Consider the following 24,889-nt stretch of genomic DNA (forward strand, 5'->3'; position numbering starts at 1 on the left):
AAGATGCTTATCTCCACGTGCCAATTGCTACAGAACATCAACGTTTTCTACGTTTTGTGATAGGAGACGACCATTTTCAGTTCGTAGCTCTGCCATTTGGTCTGGCAACAGCCCCACGGGTCTTCACCAAGGTCATGGCGGCGGTGGTAGCAGTCTTGCACTCTCAGGGACACTCGGTGATCCCTTACCTAGACGATTTATTGGTCAAAGCTCCCTCTCAAGAGGCATGTCAGCACAGCCTGAATGCTACGCTGGAGACCCTACAGTCTTTCGGATGGATCATCAACTTTCCAAAGTCGATCCTATCACCGACTCAATCACTAACGTATCTTGGCATGGAGTTTCATACTCTAGCAGCGATAGTGAAGCTTCCGCTGAACAAGCAGCGGTCACTACAGACAGGGGTGCAATCTCTTCTGCAGGGCCAGTTGCATCCCTTGCGGCGCCTCATGCATTTCCTAGGGAAGATGGTGGCAGCCATGGAAGCAGTTCCCTTTGCGCAGTTTCATCTGCGCCCACTTCAATGGGACATTCTCCGCCAATGGGACGGGAAGTCAACGTCCCTGGACAGGAAAGTCTCGCTTTCCCAGACGGCCAAGGACTCCCTACAATGGTGGCTCCTTCCCACCTCATTGTCTCAGGGAAGATCCTTCCTGCCCCCATCCTGGGCAGTAGTCACGACAGATGCGAGTCTGTCAGGGTGGGGAGCAGTATTTCTCCACCACAGGGCTCAGGGGACGTGGACTCCGCAGGAGTCCACCCTTCAGATCAATGTTCTGGAGATCAGAGCAGTGTATCTTGCTCTACTGGCCTTCCAACAGTGGCTGGAAGGAAAGCAGATCCGAATCCAATCGGACAACTCCACAGCGGTGGCATACATCAACCACCAAGGAGGGACGCGCAGTCGGCAAGCCTTCCAAGAAGTCCGGCGCATTCTAATGTGGGTGGAGGACAGAGCATCCACCATATCCGCGGTTCACATCCCAGGCGTAGAAAACTGGGAAGCAGACTTCCTCAGTCGCCAGGGCATGGACGCAGGGGAATGGTCCCTTCACCCGGACGTGTTTCAGGAAATCTGTCGCCGCTGGGGAGTGCCGGACGTCGACCTAATGGCATCCCGGCACAACAACAAGGTCCCGGCATTCATGGCGAGGTCGCGCGATCAAAGAGCTCTGGCGGCAGACGCCTTGGTTCAAGATTGGTCGCAGTTTCAGCTCCCATACGTGTTTCCGCCTCTGGCGCTCTTGCCCAGAGTGCTACGCAAGATCAGATCCGAGTGCAGCCGCATCATACTCGTCGCTCCAGACTGGCCGAGGAGGTCGTGGTATCCGGATCTGTGGCATCTCACGATCGGTCGACCGTGGTCACTGCCAGACCGACCAGACTTACTGTCCCAAGGGCCGTTTTTCCATCAGAATTCTGCGGCCCTGAACCTGACTGTGTGGCCATTGAGTCCTGGATCCTAGCATCTGCAGGATTATCTCAAGGAGTCGTTGCCACAATGAGACAAGCTAGAAAGTCGAATTCGGCTAAGATCTACCACAGAACGTGGAAGATTTTCTTATCCTGGTGCTCTGCTCAGGGAGTGTCTCCCTGGCCATTTGCATTGCCCAAGTTTCTTTCCTTCCTGCAATCGGGGTTAGAAAAGGGCTTGTCGCTCAGCTCCCTTAAAGGGCAAGTTTCGGCACTATCCGTGTTTTTTCAGAAGCGTCTAGCACGTCTTTCTAAGGTGCGCACGTTCCTGCAGGGGGTCTGTCATATTGTGCCCCCGTACAAGCGGCCGTTAGATCCATGGGATCTGAACAGGGTACTAGTTGCTCTCCAGAAGCCGCCCTTCGAGCCTCTGAAGGAAGTTTCCTTTTCTCGGCTGTCACAGAAAGTGGCGTTTCTTGTTGCGATCACATCGCTTCGGCGAGTGTCTGAGCTGGCAGCTCTGTCATCCAAGGCTCCCTTCCTGGTGTTCCACCAGGACAAGGTAGTGCTGCGCCCTATTCCGGAGTTTCTCCCTAAGGTCGTCTCCTCTTTTCATCTTAATCAGGATATATCCTTGCCTTCGTTTTGTCCTCATCCGGTTCACCGGTATGAAAAGGACTTACGTTTGCTAGATCTGGTGAGAGCACTCAGAATCTACATTTCCCGCACGGCGCCCATGCGCCGTGCCGATGCACTTTTTGTCCTTGTCGCTGGTCCGCGCAAGGGGTTGCAGGCTTCTAAAGCCACCCTGGCTCGATGGATCAAAGAACCAATTCTAGAGGCCTACCGTTCTGCGGGGCTTCCGGTTCCTTCAGGGCTAAAAGTCCACTCAACCAGAGCCGTGGGTGCGTCCTGGGCATTACGTCACCAGGCTTCGGCTCAACAGGTGTGCCAGGCAGCTACCTGGTCCAGTCTGCACACTTTCACCAAGCATTATCAGGTGCATACCTATGCTTCGGCGGATGCCAGCTTAGGTAGAAGAGTCCTGCAGGCGGCAGTGACACCCCCGTAGGGGAGGGCTGTTTTGCAGCTCTAACATGAGGTATTTCTTTACCCACCCAGGGACAGCTTTTGGACGTCCCAATCGTCTGGGTCTCCCAATAGAGCGCTGAAGAAGAAGGGAATTTTGTTACTTACCGTAAATTCCTTTTCTTCTAGCTCTTATTGGGAGACCCAGCACCCGCCCTGTTGTCCTTCGGGATGTTTTTTTGTTGTTTGCGGGTACACATGTTGTTCATGTTGAACGGTTTTTCAGTTCTCCGATGTTATTCGGAGTTAATTTGTTTAAACCAGTTATTGGCTTCCTCCTTCTTGCTTTGGCACTAAAACTGGAGAACCCGTGATACCACGGGGGGGGTATAGCCAGAGGGGGAGGGGCCTTGCACTTTTAATGTAGTGCTTTGTGTGGCCTCCAGAGGGCAGTAGCTATACCCCAATCGTCTGGGTCTCCCAATAAGAGCTAGAAGAAAAGGAATTTACGGTAAGTAACAAAATTCCCTTCTTTCCAAAGTCAAATCTGACACCGGTCCAATCGCTGACATATCTTGGCATGGAGTTTCATACTCTTCCAGCGATAGTGAAGCTTCCGCTGGACAAACAGCGTTCACTACAGACAGGGGTGCAATCTCTCCTTCAAGGTCGGTCACACCCCTTGAGGCGCCTCATGCACTTCCTGGGGAAGATGGTGGCAGCAATGGAGGCAGTCCCTTTCGCGCAGTTTCACCTGCGTCCACTTCAATGGGACATCCTACGCAAGTGGGACAGGATGCCGACGTCCCTAGACAGGAACGTCTCCCTCTCTCAGGCAACCAAAGCTTCCCTTCGGGGGTGGCTTCTTCCCACCTCATTATCGAAGGGGAAATCCTTCCTACCCCCATCCTGGGCGGTGGTCACGACGGACGCGAGTCTGTCAGGGTGGGGAGCAGTTTTTCTCCACCACAGGGCTCAGGGTACGTGGACTCAGCAAGAGTCCTCACTTCAGATCAATGTTCTGGAGATCAGGGCAATGTATCTTGCCCTAAAAGCGTTCCAGCAGTGGCTGGAAGGCAAGCAGATCCGAATTCAGTCGGACAACTCCACAGCGGTGGCTTACATCAACCACCAAGGTGGGACACGCAGTCGGCAAGCCTTCCAGGAAGTCCGGCGGATTCTGCTGTGGGTGGAAGCCACAGCATCCACCATATCCGCAGTTCACATCCTGGGCGTAGAAAACTGGGAAGCAGACTTTCTCAGTCGCCAGGGCAAGGACGCAGGGGAATGGTCCCTTCACCCGGACGTGTTTCAGGAGATCTGTTGCCGCTGGGGGATGCCGGACGTCGACCTAATGGCGTCACGGCACAACAACAAGGTCCCAACATTCATGGCTCGATCTCAAGATCACAGAGCTCTGGCGGCAGACGCCTTAGTTCAGGATTGGTCGATGTTTCGGCTTCCTTATGTGTTTCCTCCTCTGGCACTGTTGCCCAGAGTGTTACGCAAGATCAGGGCCGACTGCCGCCGCGTCATCCTCGTCGCGCCAGACTGGCCGAGGAGGTCGTGGTACCCGGATCTGTGGCATCTCACGGTCGGCCAACCGTGGGCACTGCCAGACCGACCAGATTTGCTGTCTCAAGGGCCGTTTTTCCATCTGAATTCTGCGGCCCTCAACCTGACTGTGTGGCCATTGAGTCCTGGATCCTAGCGTCTTCAGGATTATCTCAAGAGGTCATTGCCACTATGAGACAGGCTAGGAAACCAACGTCCGCCAAGATCTACCACAGGACGTGGAAAATATTCCTGTCGTGGTGCTCTGCTCAGGGGTTTTCTCCCTGGCCATTTGCCTTGCCCACTTTTCTGTCCTTTCTTCAATCCGGATTGGAAAAGGGTTTGTCACTAGGCTCCCTTAAGGGACAAGTCTCTGCGCTCTCTGTGTTTTTTCAGAAGCGCCTGGCCAGACTCCCACAGGTACGCACGTTCCTGCAAGGGGTTTGTCACATCGTCCCTCCTTACAAGCGTCCGTTAGAACTCTGGGATCTGAACAGGGTGCTGATGGTTCTTCAGAAACCACCGTTCGAGCCAATGAGGGATATTTCGCTCGCACGCCTTTCGCAGAAAGTGGTTTTTCTAGTAGCAGTCACCTCACTTCGGAGAGTGTCTGAGTTGGCAGCGTTATCATGCAAAGCTCCCTTCCTGGTGTTTCACCAGGACAAGGTGGTTCTGCGTCCGGTTCCGGAATTCCTCCCTAAGGTGGTATCCCCTTTTCATCTCAATCAGGACATCTCCTTACCCTCGTTTTGTCCTCATCCAGTTCACCAATGTGAAAAGGATTTGCACTTGTTAGATCTGGTGAGAGCACTCAGACTCTACATTTCTCGTACGGCGCCCCTGCGCCGCTCGGATGCACTTTTTGTCCTTGTCGCTGGCCAGCGTAAAGGGACACAAGCTTCCAGGTCAACCCTGGCTCGGTGGATCAAGGAACCAATTTTCGAAGCTTACCGTTCCTCGGGGCTTCCGGTTCCCTCAGGACTGAAGGCCCATTCTACCAGGGCCGTGGGAGCGTCCTGGGCCTTGCGACACCAGGCTACGGCTCAGCAGGTGTGTCAGGCAGCTACCTGGTCGAGCCTGCACACTTTCACGAAACACTATCAGGTGCATACCTATGCTTCGGCAGATGCCAGCCTAGGTAGGCGAGTCCTTCAGGCGGCAGTTGCCCACCTGTAGGACGGAGCCGTTACGGCTTTATTATGAGGTATTATTTACCCACCCAGGGACTGCTTTTGGACGTCCCAATTGTCTGGGTCTCCCAATAAGGAGCGACAAAGAAGAAGGGAATTTTGTTTACTTACCGTAAATTCCTTTTCTTCTAGCTCCAATTGGGAGACCCAGCACCCGCCCCTGTTTTTGTGTACACATGTTGTTCATGTTAAATGGTTTCAGTTCTCCGATATTCCTTCGGATTGAATTTACTTTAAACCAGTTTATAATTTTTTCCTCCTTCGGGCTTTTGCACCAAAACTGATGAGCCCGTGGCAGCACGGGGGGTGTATAGGCAGAAGGGGAGGGGCTTTACACTTTTAGTGTAATACTTTGTGTGGCCTCTGGAGGCATAGCTATGCACCCCAATTGTCTGGGTCTCCCAATTGGAGCTAGAAGAAAAGGAATTTACGGTAAGTAAACAAAATTCCCTTCTTTTAATACAAAATTAAAATCGCAGCTTATTTTGTTTTTATTTAATTCTAATTTTACTGAAGGCACTGGGGCTGCCATGCTGGATTTTCTGTGTGTAACGACAGTTAGTCCTTTATGGCAGCCCCTGTGCATAGAGAACAGCGGTCTGGATCCGACCCCATTTAGTAACGTTACAGTAGGCGTCTGCTGTGACCTGGACGCGCCCCCTGGGCTGTCCAGATCACAGCAGAGGGAGGAGATCGGCGCCATCATTGTGGAGCTCACAGCGTATGCTGTTTGCTCCATTTTACCCCTGTCAACCGCCGGGATGTGTGAGTATGGGCCGCCTACCCTCCCCGCGCCGTTACCATCTCCAATGACACCCCCTCCCTCCGCTCTGCCCAGTCCCCGCTACTGCTACCGCCGCCGCCCCTCCCCCCGCCATTACCGTTATCAATGACACCCCCTCCCCCCGCTGTTACCGTCTCCAATGACACCCCATCCCAAAGCTCTACCCAGCCCCCGCTCTTCCCCCCCCCCCCCTAATGCTACCGCCGCCGCCCCTCACCCCCGACATTAGTCTTCAATGACACCCCGTCCCTCCGCTCTACTCAGCCCCCTCTCTGCCCCCGCTACTGCTACCTCTCCCCCCCCCCCCCCTGCCGTTACCGTCTCCAATGACACCACCTCCCTCCGCTCTGCCCGCCTCTGCTTCTGTGTGTGTTTGTGTGCCTCTGCATGTGAGTACCAGTGCCTCTGCATGTGAGTACCGGCGCCCCTCCCACCACAGCCTCTGCTATTGTCTCCAAAAACACCCCCCCCGCTCCCTCCCCCTTCCGCCTGCCACCTGTCGGCCTGTGCATGTTCCGATGATACTACTGCTGAGCTGTGTATCTAATCCTATCCTGTGTGATACTCCAGCTGTCCTTGGTGACACTGTAGACTGTTCTGGTCACCAACAAAATGGCTCCGCATTGTGTCCTACATTTCATTCTCTGTTATCTCTTGGAAACCCCCAGATTTGGGAGGGGGAGCTGTGACATCACACACAGGAGAGCAGACTCCGCCCTCTTTACTGCAGCTGTAATCCAGGCTATTTCTACAGTAGGATTTCTGTAGGATTTCAGCAGCTGCTGCCCCTAGTGTTTGAGTGGAAAATATCAAACTTTCTTTGGCGCTCCATTGGGAGAACCAGACAATTGGGTGTATAGCTACTGCCTCCGGAGGCCACACAAAGCATTACACTTAACCCCTTAACGACCGCGGGCCGTAAAATTACGTCCTAAATGACATAATCTTACTGCCCGCGGTCCTCCGGCGGCAGCATGCCGCGATCGGCACACATCTCAGCTGATTTTCACAGCTGAGATGTGTGCCTGCTAGGCACGAGCAGAATCGTTATCTGCTCGTGCCGATTAACCCCTTATAATGGCGCTGTCAATACATGACAGCGCCATTATAAGCGCAATCGCGGTAAAGTTTTACTTACCGCCGAAACCGGAAGTCACGTGACGCGATCACGTGACTCCCGATAGTTGTCATGGTAGCACAGGGTCATGTGATGACTCCTGTACTACACATGAATTGGTTTCACTTTCGCTGTGCCCGGGGCACAGCAAAAGAGAAAGACAGCGTATCTGCTGTTTACAGCCTTCCAGCTGTGATCAGCAGATACTGCAGAGCGATCGGAATGCTGATCGCAATAGCCCCCTAGGGGGACTAGTAAAATAAAAAAAAAAGTAAAAAAATAAGTTTTAAAAAATTAAAAAAAAACAAAAAAACCTAAAAGTTCAAATCACCCCCCATTCGCCCCATTGAAAATTAAAGGGTTAAAAAAATAAAAAATATACACACATTTGGTATCGCCGCGTTCAGAAACGCCCGATCTATCAAAATATAAAATCAATTAATCTGATCAGTAAACGGCGTAGCGGCAAAAAAATTCCAAACGCCAAAACGACGTTTTTTTGTCGCCACAACTTTTGCGCAAAATGCAATAAGAGGCGATCAAAACGTAGCATCTGCGCAAAAATGGTACCGTTAAAAACGTCAGCTCGAGACGCAAAAAATAAGCCGTCATTGAGCCTAAGATCCCGAAAAATGAGAACGCTACGGGTCACGGAATATGGCGTAAAACGTGCGCCACTTTTTTCGGACAAACTTCCGATTTTTTTTTAACCCCTTATATAAAAGTAAACCTATACATGTTTGGTGTCTACGAACTCGCACTGACCTGAGGCATCACACCCACACATCAGTTTTACCATATAGTGAACACAGTGAATAAAATATCTCAAAAACCATAGTGCTATCGCACTTTTTTTGCAATTTTTCAGCATTTGGAATTTTTTTGCCATTTTCTAGTACACAATATGGTAAAACTGATGGTTTCATTTAAAAGTACAGCTCGTTCCGCAAAAAATGAGCCCTCACATGACCATATTGACTGAAAAATAAAAAAGTTACGTCTCTCAGAAAAAGAATGGCGAAAAAAAAAACGGAAAGCGAAAAATCGGCCGGTCGTGAAAGGGTTAAAAGTGTAAGGCCCCTCCCCTTCTGCCTATACACCCCCCGTGGGATCACGGGCTCCTCAGTTTTCAAGCTTTGTGCGAAGGAGGTCAGACATCCACGCATAGCTCCACTGTTTAGTCAGCAGCAGCTGCTGACTATGTCGGATGGAAGAAAAGAGGACCCATACTAGGGTCCCCAGCATGCTCCCTTCTCACCCCACTTTTGTCGGCGGTGTTTGTTAAGGTTGAGGTACCCATTGCGGGTACAGAGGCTGGAGCCCACATGCTGCATCCTTCCCCATCCCCCTTAGGGCTCTGGGTGAAGTGGGATTTTACCGGTCTCCAGGCGCAAGGGACCGTGCTCCGTCCACAGCCCCTAGGGAATCTGCTGGATATGGAGCGGAGTATCGTCAGGGACAGGGCCCTGCTACGTCAAGGTACTCTGTGTCCCCGTACAGACCGCACGCACACTGCAGCATTGCTGGGTGTGTTAGTGCGCCGGGGACAACAGCGCTGCGCGCTTGTGCCACACTTCCACAGCTTGCTGAGGGAGTTAGTGTGTTGGGAACTGCCGCGCCGGCCGCTGCTGGCAGTTTATACTGCGGCGCGGCTGGGACTTGTGGTGCGCCGGGGACTTCCGCGCTGGCCGTGCATATTTGTCGGCCGCGCTTATTACTAGAGTCCCCGGCTTTTGCGGCCTAGTTTCGCTTCGTTCCCGCCCCCAGGCCTGCCAGTCAGGGGAAGGGCGGGACGCTGTACAGAACGTCAGCGCCGAGGGCTGGAGTCTGCTTTACATACTCCAGCCCTCACATTGAGCACAGTGGGACGCCAGTTTCCCGCACTTTGTCTGAGGCACGCCCACGGTCCGCCCCTCTTCACTGAACGCCGGCAGCCATTCCTGTGTGCAGTCTGAGCTGGAGAGGGGAGACAAGTTCTGGGAGACCCAGGCACGGGATTCTGGCGACCACACACCCGCTTTTAGCGGGCGGTAAGCGGCACCTCCGGTGCTGACCCCACTAGTGCCGAAGTGTTCAATTGTATTTTTATGCTTGCATGCTATACATTGCACTAAACGGTCGCTGGTGATTCTTGGCTATATACCCTCCTAGATTGCTCAGTGGAGAATACAGCATGTCGTCCGCAAAAAACAGGGGTGCCAAGGCACAGGCTTGCACCGCTTGTGAGGCTGTTCTACCGGCAGGTTCCACTGACCCCCATTGTGTGCAGTGCTCGGCCCCTGTGCCCCCTGCTCGGCCGGGGCCTCTGCTGGAGGTGTCCCAGGGAGATCCACCTGTGAATACTGTCCAGGTGACGGGGACAGAGTTTGCAATTTTTGCTGATTGTCTGTGACTATGTCTCAGATTCTACAAACTTTGCAGTCTAGACCAGTAACTCAGACCATGGGCTCTGTTGATTCATTGCTCCCTGGTCCCCCTCAGTTGGAACAGCTCCGGGCTCCGGGGGTGTCCCATGCATCCCAGGGTGATGGCTCTGACACGGACGACAGTCCCAGACAGCCTAAGCGAGCTCGCTATGAGCGGCCCTCGACTTCATCACACTGGTCAGGGTCCCAGCAGGAGGACTCTCTGTATGATGAGGCGGAGGTAGCTGATCAGGATTCTGATCCTGAGACCGCTCTCAATCTGGATACTCCTGATGGTGACGCCATAGTGAATGATCTTATCGCGTCCATCAATAAAATGTTGGATATTTCTCCCCCAGCCCCTCCAGTGGAGGAGTCAGCTTCACAGCAGGAGAAATTCCATTTCAGGTATCCTAAGCGTAAATTAAGTACTTTTCTGGACCACTCGGATTTTAAAGAGTCAGTCCAGAAACACCACGCTTATCCAGATAAGCGTTTCTCCAAACGGCTTAAGGATACACGTTATCCTTTTCCTCCTGACGTGGTCAAGAGCTGGACCCAGTGTCCCAAGGTGGATCCCCCAATCTCCAGGCTTGCGGCTAGATCCATAGTTGCAGTGGAGGATGGGGCTGCACTTAAAGATGCCACTGACAGACAGATGGAGCTCTGGTTGAAATCCATCTATGAAGCTATCGGCGCGTCGTTTGCTCCAGCATTCGCAGCCGTATGGGCACTCCAAGCTATTTCAGCTGGTCTTACACAGATTGACACGGTCACCCGTACATCTGTTCCGCAGGTCGCATCCTTAACCTCTCAAATGTCTGCATTTGCGTCTTACGCGATTAATGCGGTTCTGGACTCTACGAGCCGTACGGCAGTGGCATCCGCCAACTCCGTGGTTTTACGCAGAGCCTTGTGGTTAAGGGAATGGAAAGCAGATTCTGCTTCCAAAAAATGTTTAACCAGTTTGCCATTTTCTGGTGACCGGCTGTTTGGTGAACGTTTGGATGAAATCATTAAACAGTCCAAGGGTAAGGATTCATCCTTACCTCAGCCCAGACAAAACAAACCCCAACAGAGGAGGGGACAGTCGGGGTTTCGGTCCTTTCGAGGCTCGGGCAGGTCCCAATTCTCCTCGTCCAAAAGGACTCAAAAGGATCAGAGGAGTTCAGATTCTTGGCGGGCTCAGTCACGCCCAAAAAAGACAGCCGGAAGACCCGCTACCAAGGCGGCTTCCTCATGACTTTCGGCCTCCTCTCTCCGCATCCTCGGTCGGTGGCAGGCTCTCCCGCTTTGGCGACATTTGGCTGCCACAGGTCCAAGACCGTTGGGTGAGAGACATTCTGTCTCACGGGTACAGGATAGAGTTCAGTTCTCGTCCTCCAACTCGATTCTTCAGAACGTCTCCGCCTCCCGACCGAGCCGATGCTCTTCTGCAGGCGGTGTGCACTCTAAAGGCGGAAGGAGTGGTGATCCCTGTTCCTCTTCAAGAGCAAGGTCACGGTTTTTACTCCAATTTGTTTGTGGTACCAAAAAAGGACAGGTCTTTCCGTCCCGTTCTGGACCTAAAACTTCTCAACAACCACGTGAGAACCAGACGGTTCCGGATGGAATCCCTCCGATCCGTCATCGCCGCAATGTCTCAAGGAGATTTCCTAGCATCAATAGACATCAAGGATGCTTATCTCCATGTACCGATTGCTCCAGAGCATCAGCGTTTTCTACGCTTCGTTATAGGAGACGAACACCTTCAGTTCGTAGCCCTGCCTTTTGGTCTGGCGACAGCCCCACGGGTCTTCACCAAAGTCATGGCAGCTGTAGTTGCAGTCCTGCACTCTCAGGGACACTCTGTGATCCCTTACTTAGACGATCTGCTGGTCAAGGCGCCTTCTCAAGGGGCATGCCAACACAGCCTGAACGTTGCGCTGGAGACCCTCCAGGGTTTCGGGTGGATCATCAACTTTTCCAAGTCAAATCTAACCCCGACCCAGTCGATAACATATCTTGGCATGGAGTTTCATACTCTCTCAGCGATAGTGAAGCTTCCGCTTGTCAAACAGCGTTCACTACAGACGGGGGTGCAATCTCTCCTTCAAGGCCAGTCACACCCCTTGAGACGCCTCATGCACTTCCTAGGGAAGATGGTGGCAGCAATAGAGGCAGTCCCTTTCGCGCAGTTTCATCTGCGTCCACTACAATGGGACATTCTCCGCCAATGGGACGGGAGGTCGAAGTCCCTCGACAGAAACGTCTCCCTTTCTCAGGCGGCCAAGGATTCTCTTCGATGGTGGCTCCTTCCCACCTCATTGTCGAAAGGGAAATCCTTCCTACCCCCATCCTGGGCGGTGGTGACGACAGATGCGAGTCTGTCAGGGTGGGGAGCAGTCTTTCTCCACCACAGGGCTCAAGGTACGTGGACTCAGCAAGAGTCCACCCTTCAGATCAACGTTCTGGAGATCAGAGCAGTGTATCTTGCCCTACAAGCCTTCCAGCAGTGGCTGGAAGGCAAGCAGATTCGTATTCAGTCGGACAACTCCACAGCGGTGGCATACATCAACCACCAAGGAGGAACTCGCAGTCGGCAAGCCTTCCAGGAAGTCCGGCGGATTCTGACGTGGGTGGAAGACACGGCTTCCACCATATCCGCAGTTCACATCCCAGGCGTGGACAACTGGGAAGCAGACTTTCTCAGTCGCCAGGGTATGGACGCAGGAGAATGGTCTCTTCACCCGGACGTGTTTCAGGAGATCTGTCGCCGCTGGGGGATGCCGGACGTCGACCTAATGGCGTCTCGACACAACAACAAGGTCCCAGCTTTCATGGCACGGTCTCACGATCACCGAGCTCTGGCGGCAGACGCCTTAGTTCAAGATTGGTCGCAGTTCCGGCTTCCTTATGTGTTTCCACCTCTGGCTCTGTTGCCCAGAGTGCTGCGCAAGATCAGGTCCGACTGCCGCCGCGCCATCCTCGTCGCTCCAGACTGGCCAAGGAGGTCGTGGTACCCGTATCTGTGGCACCTCGCGGTAGGCCAACCGTGGGCACTACCAGACCGACCAGACTTGCTGTCTCAAGGGCCGTTTTTCCGTCAGAATTCTGCGGCCCTGAACCTGACTGTGTGGCCATTGAGTCCTGGATCCTAGCGTGTTCAGGATTGTCTCAAGAGGTCATTGCCACCATGAGACAGGCTAGAAAACCTACCTCCGCCAAGATATACCACAGGACGTGGAAAATATTCTTATCTTGGTGCTCTGCTCAGGGAGTCTCTCCCTGGCCATTTGGATTGCCTACTTTTCTTTCCTTCCTGCAATCCGGGTTGGAAAAAGGTTTGTCGCTCAGCTCCCTCAAGGGGCAAGTCTCAGCGCTATCTGTATTTTTTCAGAAGCGCCTAGCACGACTTCCTCAGGTACGCACGTTCCTGCAAGGGGTCTGTCATATCGTCCCTCCTTACAAGCGGCCGTTAGAGCCCTGGGATCTGAACAGGGTTCTAATTGTTCTTCAGAAGCCGCCTTTCGAACCTATGAGGGATGTGTCCCTTTCTCGCCTTTCACAGAAAGTGGCCTTTCTGGTAGCGGTCACGTCTCTCCGGAGAGTGTCCGAGCTAGCAGCGCTGTCATGCAAATCTCCCTTCCTGGTGATTCACCAGGACAAGGTGGTTCTGCGCCCGATTCCGGAGTTTCTCCCTAAGGTGGTATCCCCGTTTCATCTCAATCAGGATATCTCCTTGCCTTCCTTGTGCCCTCATCCAGTTCATCAATGTGAAAAGGATTTGCATTTGTTGGATCTCGTGAGAGCGCTCAGGATCTACATTTCCCGCACGGCGCCCCTGCGCCGCTCGGATGCACTCTTTGTCCTTGTCGCTGGTCAGCGCAAAGGGTCGCAAGCTTCCAAATCCACCCTGGCTCGGTGGATCAAGGAACCAATTCTTGAAGCCTACCGTTCTGCTGGGCTTCCGGTTCCCTCAGGGCTGAAGGCCCATTCTACCAGAGCCGTGGGTGCGTCCTGGGCATTACGGCACCAGGCTACGGCTCAGCAGGTGTGCCAGGCGGCTACCTGGTCGAGTCTGCACACGTTTACCAAACACTATCAGGTGCATACCTACGCTTCGGCGGACGCCAGCCTAGGTAGACAAGTCCTTCAGGTGGCGGCTGCCCACCTGTAGGGAAGGGCTGTTTTTACGGTCCTATCACGAGGGTTTATTTTACCCACCCAGGGACTGCTTTTGGACGTCCCAATTGTCTGGGTCTCCCAATGGAGCGCCAAAGAAGAAGGGAATTTTGTTTACTTACCGTAAATTCCTTTTCTTCTAGCTCCAATTGGGAGACCCAGCACCCGCCCTGTTTGCTTAGGGATTTTTGTTTTTTCGGGTACACATGTTGTTCATGTTGAATGGTTTCGGTTCTCCGATGTTCCTTCGGATTGAATTTGTTCTTAAACCAGTTATTGGCTTTCCTCCTTCTTGCTTTTGCACTAAAACTGAGGAGCCCGTGATCCCACGGGGGGTGTATAGCCAGAAGGGGAGGGGCCTTACACTTTTAAGTGTAATGCTTTGTGTGGCCTCCGGAGGCAGTAGCTATACACCCAATTGTCTGGGTCTCCCAATTGGAGCTAGAAGAAAAGGAATTTACGGTAAGTAAACAAAATTCCCTTCTTTTGTATTTATTTTTTTTATTTTGCTCAATTAAAAACAAATATTTAAACAAAGCATTAATACTTTATACATTTTTTTTGAGTTTTTGAATTTTTTTTTTTTTTTTTTTTTGGACGACACCTTCCCTTTAAGTCTGCTGCTGGGAGATCAGTGGACCGGAGGCGGTGCATGCTCAGATGAGATCTTGAGCCAAGAGCTCCATCTGTGCACACGCCAACTCCAGACGCCATTATTTGAACCACGAAGCGCTGACACAGCATCCCACCCGCTGCACTGCCCTGCTCTACACAGCCTTGCACCACTGACACAACGTCTCACCCGCCGCACCGCCCTACTCCACTCAACTCTGCACCACTTCCACATCTCACCCGCCGCACCGCCCTGCTCCACTCAGCTCTGTACCACCGACACATCTCACCCGCCGCACCGCCCTGCTCCACTCAGCCTTGCACCACCGACACAGCATCTTACCCGCCGCACCGCCCTGCTCCACTCAGCCCTGCACCACTGACACAGCATCTCACCCACTGCACCGCCCTGCTCCACTCAGCCCTGCACCACCGACACAGCATCTCACCCACTGCACCGCCCTGCTCCACTCAGCCCTGCACCACCGACACAGCATCTCACCCGCCGCACCGCCCTGCTCCACTCAGCCTTGCACCACCGACACAACATCTCACCCGCCGCCGCCCTGCTCCACTCAGCCCTGCACCACCGACACAGGATCTCAACCGCCGCACCGCCCTGCTCCACTCAGCCCTGCACCACCGACACAGCATCTCACCCACTGCACCGCCCTGCTCCACTCAGCCCTGCACCACAGCCAGCCCAGCGCCCATTCTCCCGGTAAGCTACATTCACATTGTAAGACGCACCCCTCATTTTCCTCCCAAATTTTTGGAAGGGAAAGTGCGTCTTATAATGCGAAAAATACGGTATATGGCGCAAAAATAGACAACATACCCAAATAAATCAGTTGCCTGGTATAATGTAATTTACGCCAACATAACATCCAGCATCCATTTGCCTGTCAGCCCGGCCTTCTGACGGACCGGCATCTGGGGGACGGGGGGAGGGGTAACGCATTGAGGACTACGGTTTGGTTTTTTTTCTCATCTTTCTCTTCTTTTTCAGCCCTTACTCGCTATTTTTGTTCCTTAGTACATTAGCGATGTTGATGATTTCTGTGCACCTACTGTATTGCTATGCATACATGTATGTACATTTTGATTTTAACTTGGTGATACCTATTTATACCTTACTTACAATCAGTATTTTGGCTTTAAATTACTAGGATGGTCAGGTAACTTTTGTATCCCACCTTTTTTTTTTATTTTTTTTATTTTTCAAATACCATTGGTATCGATGGGAGGCTGTATAGTGAGATCCCATGTTCAGTGGAGGGGGCTCGCGTTGCTTTTAGGGTGCCAACCTCCGCAGCAAGGTAGTAGCAGATTTTAAGGCTACCTAGTATCCCTGCTCCCCTATTGTCTCTGTCCCCTGTAAGCCCTTAGTGTTGGTGTAAATCACATTATACCGGACACCATTGATTTGAGTGTTTTGGGGGGGGGGGTTTTTTTCCGCCTTTTAATGCATATATAATAAAGATGAGCTTTTGCCTTTATTAAGGGAACCTTTTGGATAATGGTGCGCACCTTGATTTATTTTCTTTGCATAACTGATTTAAAGGGGTTATCCATTACTAAGCCAACCCCTTTTGATTTCACGTTTCCCCCAGGTAAATTAAAAAAAACAAGACAAAAAAACCCCCACAAAAACCCTATATTCACCTCCGGGGCGGTGCAGGTCCAGCGGTGCCGAGGCACATGGGACATTGTAACGCCACACGGGCACTGGCTTCGGTCTCACCGGCTTCGGACAAACGAGTTAACAAGAAGTGACACTGCGGCGGCCCCTTACTTCCTGTTAACTCGTTTGTCTGAAGGCGGTGAGACAGAAGCCAGTGCCCGTGTGGCGTTACAATGTCCCGTGTGCCTTGGCACCGCTGGACCCGCATCGGCTGCTTAGGTGAGTATAGGTTTTTTTTTTTTATTTCTTTGTCGCTCTATTGGGAGACCCAGACAATTGGGTGTATAGCTACTGCCTCCGGAGGCCACACAAAGTATTACACTCAAAAGTGTAAGGCCCCTCCCCTTCTGGCTATACACCCCCCGTGGGATCACGGGCTCATCAGTTTTCATGCTTTGTGCGAAGGAGGCACACATACACGCATAGCTCCACTGTTTAGTCAGCAGCAGCTGCTGACTATGTCGGTTGGAAGAAAAGAGAGCCCATACTAGGGCCCCCAGCATGCTCCCTTCTCACCCCACTTTTTGTCGGCGGTGTTTAAGGTTGAGGTACCCATTGCGGGTACGGAGGCTGGAGCCCACATGCTGCTTTCCTTCCCCATCCCCCTTCGGGCTCTGGGTGAAGTGGGATCTTACCGGTCTCCAGGCACTGAGGCCGTGCTCCATCCACAGCCCCTGGGGAATCTGCTGGACATGGAGCTGAGTATCGTCAGGGACAGGGCCCTGCTACTTCAAGGTACTCTGTGTCCCCGCACAGACCGCGCACAGTCACACTGCAGCATTGCTGGGTGTGTTAGTGCGCCGGGGACAACAGCGCTGCGCGCTGGTGCCATTCCTATCTACAGCTCTGCTGAGTGGGGACATGCATTTGAAACTGCCGCGCCGGCCGCTGTTCTCAGTTTTTTTCGCTGCGGCGCGGCTGGGACTTGTGGTGCGCCGGGGACTTCCGCGCTGGCCGTGCATATATGACGGCCGCGCTTATTACTCGAGTCCCCGGCTTTTGCGGCCTAGTTTCGGTTCGTTCCCCGCCCCCAGGCCTGCCAGTCAGGGGAAGGGCGGGACGCTGTATAGAACATCAGCGCAGAGGGCTGGAGTCTGTTTTACATACTCCAGCCCTCACACTGGGCACAGTGGGACGCCAGTTTCCCGCACTTTGTTTGAGGCACGCCCACGGTCCGCCCCTCTTCACAGGACGCCGGCAGCCATTCCTGTGTGCAGCCTGAGCTGGAGAAGGGGGACTGGGAGACCCAGACACGGGATTCTGGCGACCACACACCCGCTTTTGAGCGGGCGGTAAGCAGCCCTCAAGGGCTGACCCCCACTAGTGCCGAAGTGTACATTTGTATTTTTATGCTTGCATGCTATACATTGCACTGTACGGTCGCTGGTGATTCTCTGCTATACTCCCTCCTAGATTACTCAGAGGAGACAACAGCATGTCGTCCGCAAGAAGCAAAGGTGCCAAGGCACAGGCTTTCTATGCTGCTTGTACCGCATGTGAGACTGCTCTACCGGCAGGTTCCACTGACCCCCATTGTGTGCAGTGCTCGGCCCCTGTGGCACTTGCTCGGCCGGGGCCTCTGCTAGAGGTGACCCAGGGAGAACCACCTGTGAATACTGTCCAGGTGACGGGGACGGAGTTTGCAGTTTTTGCTGACAGATTGTCTGTGACTATGACTAAAATTCTAGAAACATTGCAGTCTAGACCAGTAACTCAGACCATGGGCACTGTTGACTCATTGCTCCCTGGTCCCCCTCAGTTGGAACAGCTCCGGGCTCCGGGGGTGTCACATGCATCCCAGGGTGACGGTTCTGACACGGACGACAGTCCCAGACAGCCTAAGCGGGCTCGCTATGAGCGGCCCTCCACTTCATCACACTGGTCAGGGTCCCAGCAGGACGACTCTCTATATGATGAGGCGGAGGTAGCTGCTCAGGATTCAGATCCTGAGACTGCTCTCAATCTGGATACTCCTGATGGTGACGCCATAGTGAATGATCTTATAGCGTCCATCAATAGAATGCTGGATATTTCTCCCCCAGCTCCTCCAGTGGAGGAGTCAGCTTCCCAGCAGGAGAAATTCCATTTCAGGTATCCCAAGCGTAAATTAAGTACTTTTCTGGACCACTCTGACTTTAGAGAGGCAATCCAGAAACACCACGCTTATCCTGAGAAGCGTTTCTCCAAACGGCTTAAGGATACACGTTATCCCTTTCCCCCTGACGTGGTCAAGAGCTGGACCCAGTGTCCCAAGGTGGATCCCCCAATCTCCAGGCTTGCGGCTAGATCCGTAGTTGCAGTGGAAGATGGGGCGGCACTTAAAGATGCCACTGACAGACAGATGGAGCTCTGGTTGAAATCCATCTATGAGGCTATCTGCGCGTCTTTGGCTCCAGCATTCGCAGCCGTATGGGCACTCCAAGCTATTTCAGCTGGTCTTACACAGATCGACACGGTCACACGTACATCTGCTCCGCAGGTGGCATCCTTAACCTCTCAAATGTCTGCATTTGCTTCTTACGCGATTAATGCTGTCCTAGACTCTACGAGCCGTACGGCAGTGGCGTCCGCCAACTCCGTGGTTTTACGCAGAGCCTTGTGGTTAAGAGAATGGAAGGCAGATTCTGCTTCCAAAAAGTGTTTAACCAGTTTACCATTTTCTCGTGACCGACTGTTTGGTGAGCGTTTAGATGAAATCATTAAACACTCCAAGGGTAAGGATTCATCCTTACCTCAACCCAGACAAAACAAACCCCAACAAAGGAGGGGACAGTCGGGGTTTCGGTCCTTTCGAGGCTCAGGCAGGTCCCAATTCTCCTCGTCCAAAAGGACTCAAAAGGATCAGAGGAGCTCAGATTCTTGGCGGACTCAGTCACGCCCAAAAAAGACAGCCGGAAGAACCGCTACCAAGGCGGCTTCCTCATGACTTTCAGCCTCCTCTCTCCGCATCCTCGGTCGGTGGCAGGCTCTCCCGCTTTGGCGACATTTGGCTGCCATAGGTCACAGACCGTTGGGTGAGAGACATTCTGTCTCACGGGTACAGGATAGAGTTCAGCTCTCGTCCTCCAACTCGCTTCTTCAGAACTTCTCCACCTCCCGACCGAGCCGATGCTCTGCGGCAAGCGGTGTCCACTCTAAAGGCGGAAGGAGTGGTGACCCCCGTTCCTCTTCAGGAACAAGGTCACGGTTTTTTACTCCAATTTGTTTGTGGTGCCAAAAAAGGACGGGTCGTTCCGTCCCGTTCTGGATCTAAAACTGCTCAACAAGCACGTACAAACCAGACGGTTCCGGATGGAATCCCTCCGCTCTGTCATCGCCTCAATGTCTCAAGGAGATTTCCTAGCATCTATAGACATCAAGGATGCTTATCTCCACGTGCCGATTGCTCCACAGCACCAGCGTTTTCTACGCTTCGTTATAGGAGACGAACACCTTCAGTTCGTAGCTCTGCCCTTCGGGCTGACGACAGCCCCACGAGTCTTCACCAAGGTCATGGCAGCAGTAGTAGCAGTCCTGCACTCTCAAGGTCACTCTGTGATCCCGTATTTGTACGATCTACTGGTCAAGGCACCCTCTCAAGAGGCATGCCAACACAGCCTGAACGTTGCGCTAGAGACTCTCCAGAGTTTCGGGTGGATCATCAACTTTTCAAAGTCAAATCTAACCCCGACCCAATCGCTAACATATCTTGGCATGGAGTTTCATACTCTCTCAGCGATAGTGAAGCTTCCGCTGGACAAACAGCGTTCACTACAGACAGGGGTGCAATCTCTCCTTCAAGGCCAGTCGCACCCCTTGAGACGCCTCATGCACTTCCTAGGGAAGATGGTAGCGGCAATGGAAGCAGTCCCTTTCGCGCAGTTTCATCTGCGTCCACTACAATGGGACATTCTCCGCCAATGGGACAGGAAGTCGACGTCCCTCGACAGAGACGTCTCCCTTTCTCAGGCGGCCAAGGAATCTCTTCGGTGGTGGCTTCTTCCCACCGCATTGTCGAAAGGAAAGTCCTTCCTACCCCCATCCTGGGCAGTAGTCACGACAGACGCGAGTCTATCGGGGTGGGGAGCAGTGTTTCTCCACCACAGGGCTCAAGGTACGTGGACTCAGAAAGAGTCCACCCTTCAGATCAATGTTCTGGAAATCAGAGCAGTGTATCTTGCCCTACAAGCCTTCCAGCAGTGGCTGGAAGGCAAGCAGATCCGAATTCAGTCGGACAACTCCACAGCGGTGGCATACATCAACCACCAAGGCGGAACACGCAGTCGGCAAGCCTTCCAGGAAGTCCGGCGGATTCTGACGTGGGTGGACGACACGGCATCCACCATATCCGCAGTTCACATCCCAGGCGTGGAAAACTGGGAAGCAGACTTCCTCAGTCGCCAGGGTATGGACGCAGGGGAATGGTCCCTTCACCCGGACGTGTTTCGGGAGATCTGTCGCCGCCGGGGGATGCCGGACGTCGACCTGATGGCGTCACGGCACAACCACAAGGTTCCGGTTTTCATGGCACGGTCTCACGATCACCGAGCTCTGGCGGCAGACGCCTTAGTTCAAGATCGGTCGCAGTTCCGGCTACCTTATGTGTTCCCAACTCTGGCATTGTTACCCAGAGTGCTGCGCAAGATAAGGGCCGACTGCCGCCGCGCCATCCTCGTCGCTCCAGACTGGCCGAGGAGGTCGTGGTACCCAGATCTGTGGCACCTCACGGTAGGCCAACCGTGGGCACTACCAGACCGACCAGACTTGCTGTCTCAAGGGCCGTTTTTCCATCTGAATTCTGCGGCCCTGAACCTGACTGTGTGGCCATTGAGTCCTGGATCCTAGCGTCTTCAGGATTATCTCGAAAAGTTATTGCCACCATGAGACAGGCTAGAAACCATCCTCCGCCAAGATCTACCACAGGACGTGGAAGATATTCTTATCTTGGTGCTCTGCTCAGGGAGTTTCTCCCTGGCCATTTGCTTTGCCTACTTTTCTTTCCTTCCTGCAATCCGGGTTGGAAAAAGGTTTGTCGCTTAGCTCCCTTAAAGGACAAGTCTCAGCACTATCTGTATTTTTTCAGAAACGCCTAGCACGACTTCCTCAGGTACGCACGTTCCTGCAAGGAGTTTGTCATATCGTCCCTCCTTACAAGCGACCGTTAGAGCCCTGGGATCTGAACATAGTTCTAATTGCTCTCCAGAAGCCGCCTTTCGAGCCTAGGAAGGATGTTTCCCTTTCTCGTCTTTCACAGAAAGTGGCCTTTCTAGTGGCGGTCACATCTCTTCGGAGAGTGTCCGAACTAGCGGCACTGTCATGCAAATCTCCCTTCCTGGTTTTTCACCAGGACAAGGTGGTTCTGCGTCCGATTCCGGAGTTTCTCCCTAAGGTGGTATCCCCCTTTCATCTCCATGAGGATATCACCTTGCCTTCCTTGTGTCCTCATCCAGTTCATCAATTTGAAAAAGGTTTGCATTTGTTGGATCTGGTCAGAGCACTCAGGATCTACATTTCCCGCACGGCGCCCTTGCGCCGCTCGGATGCACTCTTTGTCCTTGTAGCTGGTCAGCGTAAAGGATCGCAAGCTTCCAAATTCACACTGGCTCGGTGGATCAAGGAACCAATTCTTGAAACCTACCGTTCTGCTGGGCTTCCGGTTCCCTCAGGGCTGAAGGCCCATTCTACCAGAGCCGTGGGTGCGTCCTGGGCATTACGGCACCAGGCTACGGCTCAGCAGGTGTGCCAGGCCGCTACCTGGTCGAGTCTGCACACTTTTACCAAGCATTATCAGGTGCATACCTATGCTTCGGCGGATGCCAGCATAGGCAGACGAGTCCTTCAGGCGGCGGTTGCCCACCTGTAGGAAGGGGCCGTTTTACGGCTCTATTACGAGGTATTATTTTACCCACCCAGGGATTGCTTTTGGACATCCCAATTGTCTGGGTCTCCCAATAGAGCGACAAAGAAGAAGGGAATTTTGTTTACTTACCGTAAATTCCTTTTCTTCTAGCTCTAATTGGGAGACCCAGCACCCGCCCTGTTGTCTTAGGGATTTTTGGTTTTTTCGGGTACACATGTTGTTCATGTTGAATGGTTTCAGTTCGCCGATGTTTCTTCGGATTGAATTTGTCTTTAAACCTGTTATTGGCTTTCCTCCTTCTTGCTTTTGCACTAAAACTGATGAGCCCGTGATCCCACGGGGGGTGTATAGCCAGAAGGGGAGGGGCCTTACACTTTTGAGTGTAATACTTTGTGTGGCCTCCGGAGGCAGAAGCTATACACCCAATTGTCTGGGTCTCCCAATTAGAGCTAGAAGAAAAGGAATTTACGGTAAGTAAACAAAATTCCCTTCTTTTTCCATTTTACCTGGGGGACACGTGGAATCAGAAGGGGTCGTCCTAGTAGTGGACAAACCCTTTAATGTTACCTTATTTTCTTAATTTCTCGAGAGGGTTAAGTCTCCTGATATTGGCTGGTGTGAAACTCTTGGTGAGGGAGGCTGGGAGGAAGCTTCCTGTAAATGAAACCTCCCTCAGCTCCATCCACTAGAGAGACAAAAGCAAGACAAAGCTTGTCCTTCAGGCGCATCTGACATCTGAATACTTTGCCCTATATTACAGAACAGGTCTCCTCCTATCCCAAGAAAGAAGCCCTGTGCCCTCTGGCTAATATGAGCCATGGGAGAGTACAGCTGACGTGAAGATGAGTCCGAGTGTTCACCTTCTCCCTTTAATCATCTGCCATTTTTTTCTTCTATTTTTGTGTTGTAGGGACTATGTCCGCAGCGAGCTGGAGTCTGGTTATGAGGGACCAATGCACCTAGAACCCCTGTCTATGAACAGGTTCATCACCGCGCTAGTAGGTGAGTGCCGTCTACTGCCGATGACGCCTCCTTAATCTGCCGACACGTTCGGACCGCGATGTTCTCCTCTCCGGAGCTGGACAGCCGCCTTGGCTTTTGAGTTCAGGTCCGGGGACGCAAATTGCTCGTAGTGCCCCCATTCCACTGTCACTGCGGCCCATGGTGACTAGTAATGGGGTGAGCGAAGCTGGACCTGCAACAATCAGCTTATCGTCCCTTTTTTTCTTAAAGGGGTGGTCCCACCTTACATGGCCTATCGGACCAGCTCCTATCTTCAGGATGGGGTTTCCTTACCCTTTTCTAGAGATAGCTGCGGTCCCAGGGGTCAGATCTTTTGTAGTATATCCTGTAGATATGCTATAAATATCGAAAATTGGGGTTACCCCATTAAACCTCTCACCGTTATGTGTTTTTATTTTAAGTAGGAGCGATCTGTAGGGCCATGTGCACACGTTGCTTTTTTATCTGCTTCTTTTCTGCACACAAAGCATGTTTTGGCAAGAAAAATGCAGCAGAAAAAACGTGCATATTTTTTTAAAAAAAATTTTCTGCTTTTCTTTTTTTACATACTCACAGCGATCACTGTGCTTCAGGGGCTGTATCCCCCGAAATTGCCGCCGGTACCCAGCTGTCACTGGCTGGAGTGGTGCCTGCGCCGCTCCTGGCAGTTTAACCCCCTGAATGCTGCGATCAGTGCGATTGCTACATTCAGGAGGCAGGGAGAGGAATCTCTTACCTCTCCCTGGCGATCTGGTCCCTGTAATGCGATCACAGGGACCCGATCGCGGCCGTTGTAACGCTGGGTCGTCACCATGATGACCCCGGGTTACTGAGCTACGGATCGCCTCACACACCAGGCTGTATGTACGGTGTGTGAGGCAAAGTGCTGTGCTGTAATCCCCTGATAAAGCACTTCTGGGGATTATAGAAACGCACAAAATAAACGCAGAAACAATTGACGCTGCTTGTTTTTTCAGCAACAAAATTTGCAAGAAAAAAAAAAGCAACGTGTGCACAGCAAGTGACGATTCTCATAGACTTTGCTAGGATGCTTTTATTGATTAAAATAAGCAAGGAAGAATGCATAAAATAATACAAAAAAACCCGCCACATGGGCACAGAGCCTAAAGTCTTGCCTAAATACCTCGGCTTCAGCTATGTGAGACCTGCAGGAGCTGCACTCTTAGGACATGTGCCCACGGGAGTTTGTACCTGCGGATATATCCGCAGGTACGTCCGCAGGTTTCCCGCAGCTGCTCTCCGGAATCTGTAGCTATCCATTGCTGCGGGATTCCAGCGAAATAGCTGCCGTAAACCTGTGGACATTCATGCGACTTACCTGCGGAGGTCCCGGCCTCTATCTCCATAGTAGAGGGCCGGGATTTCCGCAGGTAATTCCGCAGGAATAATTGGCATGCAATTACGTGTGGCTGCGGGACATCCACAGCATGTTCCGCAGCCGCACGTATCTGCAGCATGGACACAGCACTCCCCAAGTCCCAGAGGATAACATGAGGAGTGTCCGTACATGCTGAAACCTGCGGATTTATCTGGCAAATCCAGAAAATCCGCAAATTTTCCGCACATAAATCTACAGGTTTAATCTCACTGCGTTTTTATAACAAACCCTTATGCCAGCAAAGTCCATTGAAAACCTGAAGTGTAGTGCCTGTGAGGTTTGTTTTTTTTTTTTTTTTTTTTTTCTCTTTCAGGACTGAAAGCAATAAAACACGCATGCAAAAAAATCATCAAAAATAGGGCAAAAATGTGTCAAAAAATGATGCAGATGAGATGCAGAAAGTTCTGCAACCAAATACTCAATGTGGGCAATTACACGTTTTGTACTTTTAGGGTGTGTGCACACTTTACATATTTGCTTGCAGAAACGTCATGTTTTTGATGCTCTTTTTTGCAAGTGTTTTTTTCTTTATCGTTCCTATGGGAGACCCAGACATTGGGTGTATAGCTTCTGCCTCCGGAGGACACACAAAGTACTACACTAAAGTGTAGCTCCTCCCTCTGAGCATATACACCCCCTGGAGAACCAGATCTAGCCAGTTCATTGCTTTGTGTTCAGGAGGCATACATCCACACAT

General features: G+C 52.3%; 1 protein-coding gene across 1 annotated transcript in view; it reads left to right on the top strand.

Annotated features, from left to right (window-relative positions):
- The window catches only part of RNF145 (ring finger protein 145), a 124,610-nt gene that overhangs the window by 31,323 nt on the left and 68,398 nt on the right, over nt 1–24,889 (top strand). Inside the window, 1 exon segment of the mRNA XM_075344288.1 lies at nt 22,702–22,793. Coding sequence (XP_075200403.1) covers nt 22,702–22,793 — 92 coding nt within the window.

The sequence above is a fragment of the Anomaloglossus baeobatrachus genome, chromosome 4 (genome assembly GCF_048569485.1).
Source record: "Anomaloglossus baeobatrachus isolate aAnoBae1 chromosome 4, aAnoBae1.hap1, whole genome shotgun sequence".
NCBI classification, from domain to species: domain Eukaryota; kingdom Metazoa; phylum Chordata; class Amphibia; order Anura; family Aromobatidae; genus Anomaloglossus; species Anomaloglossus baeobatrachus.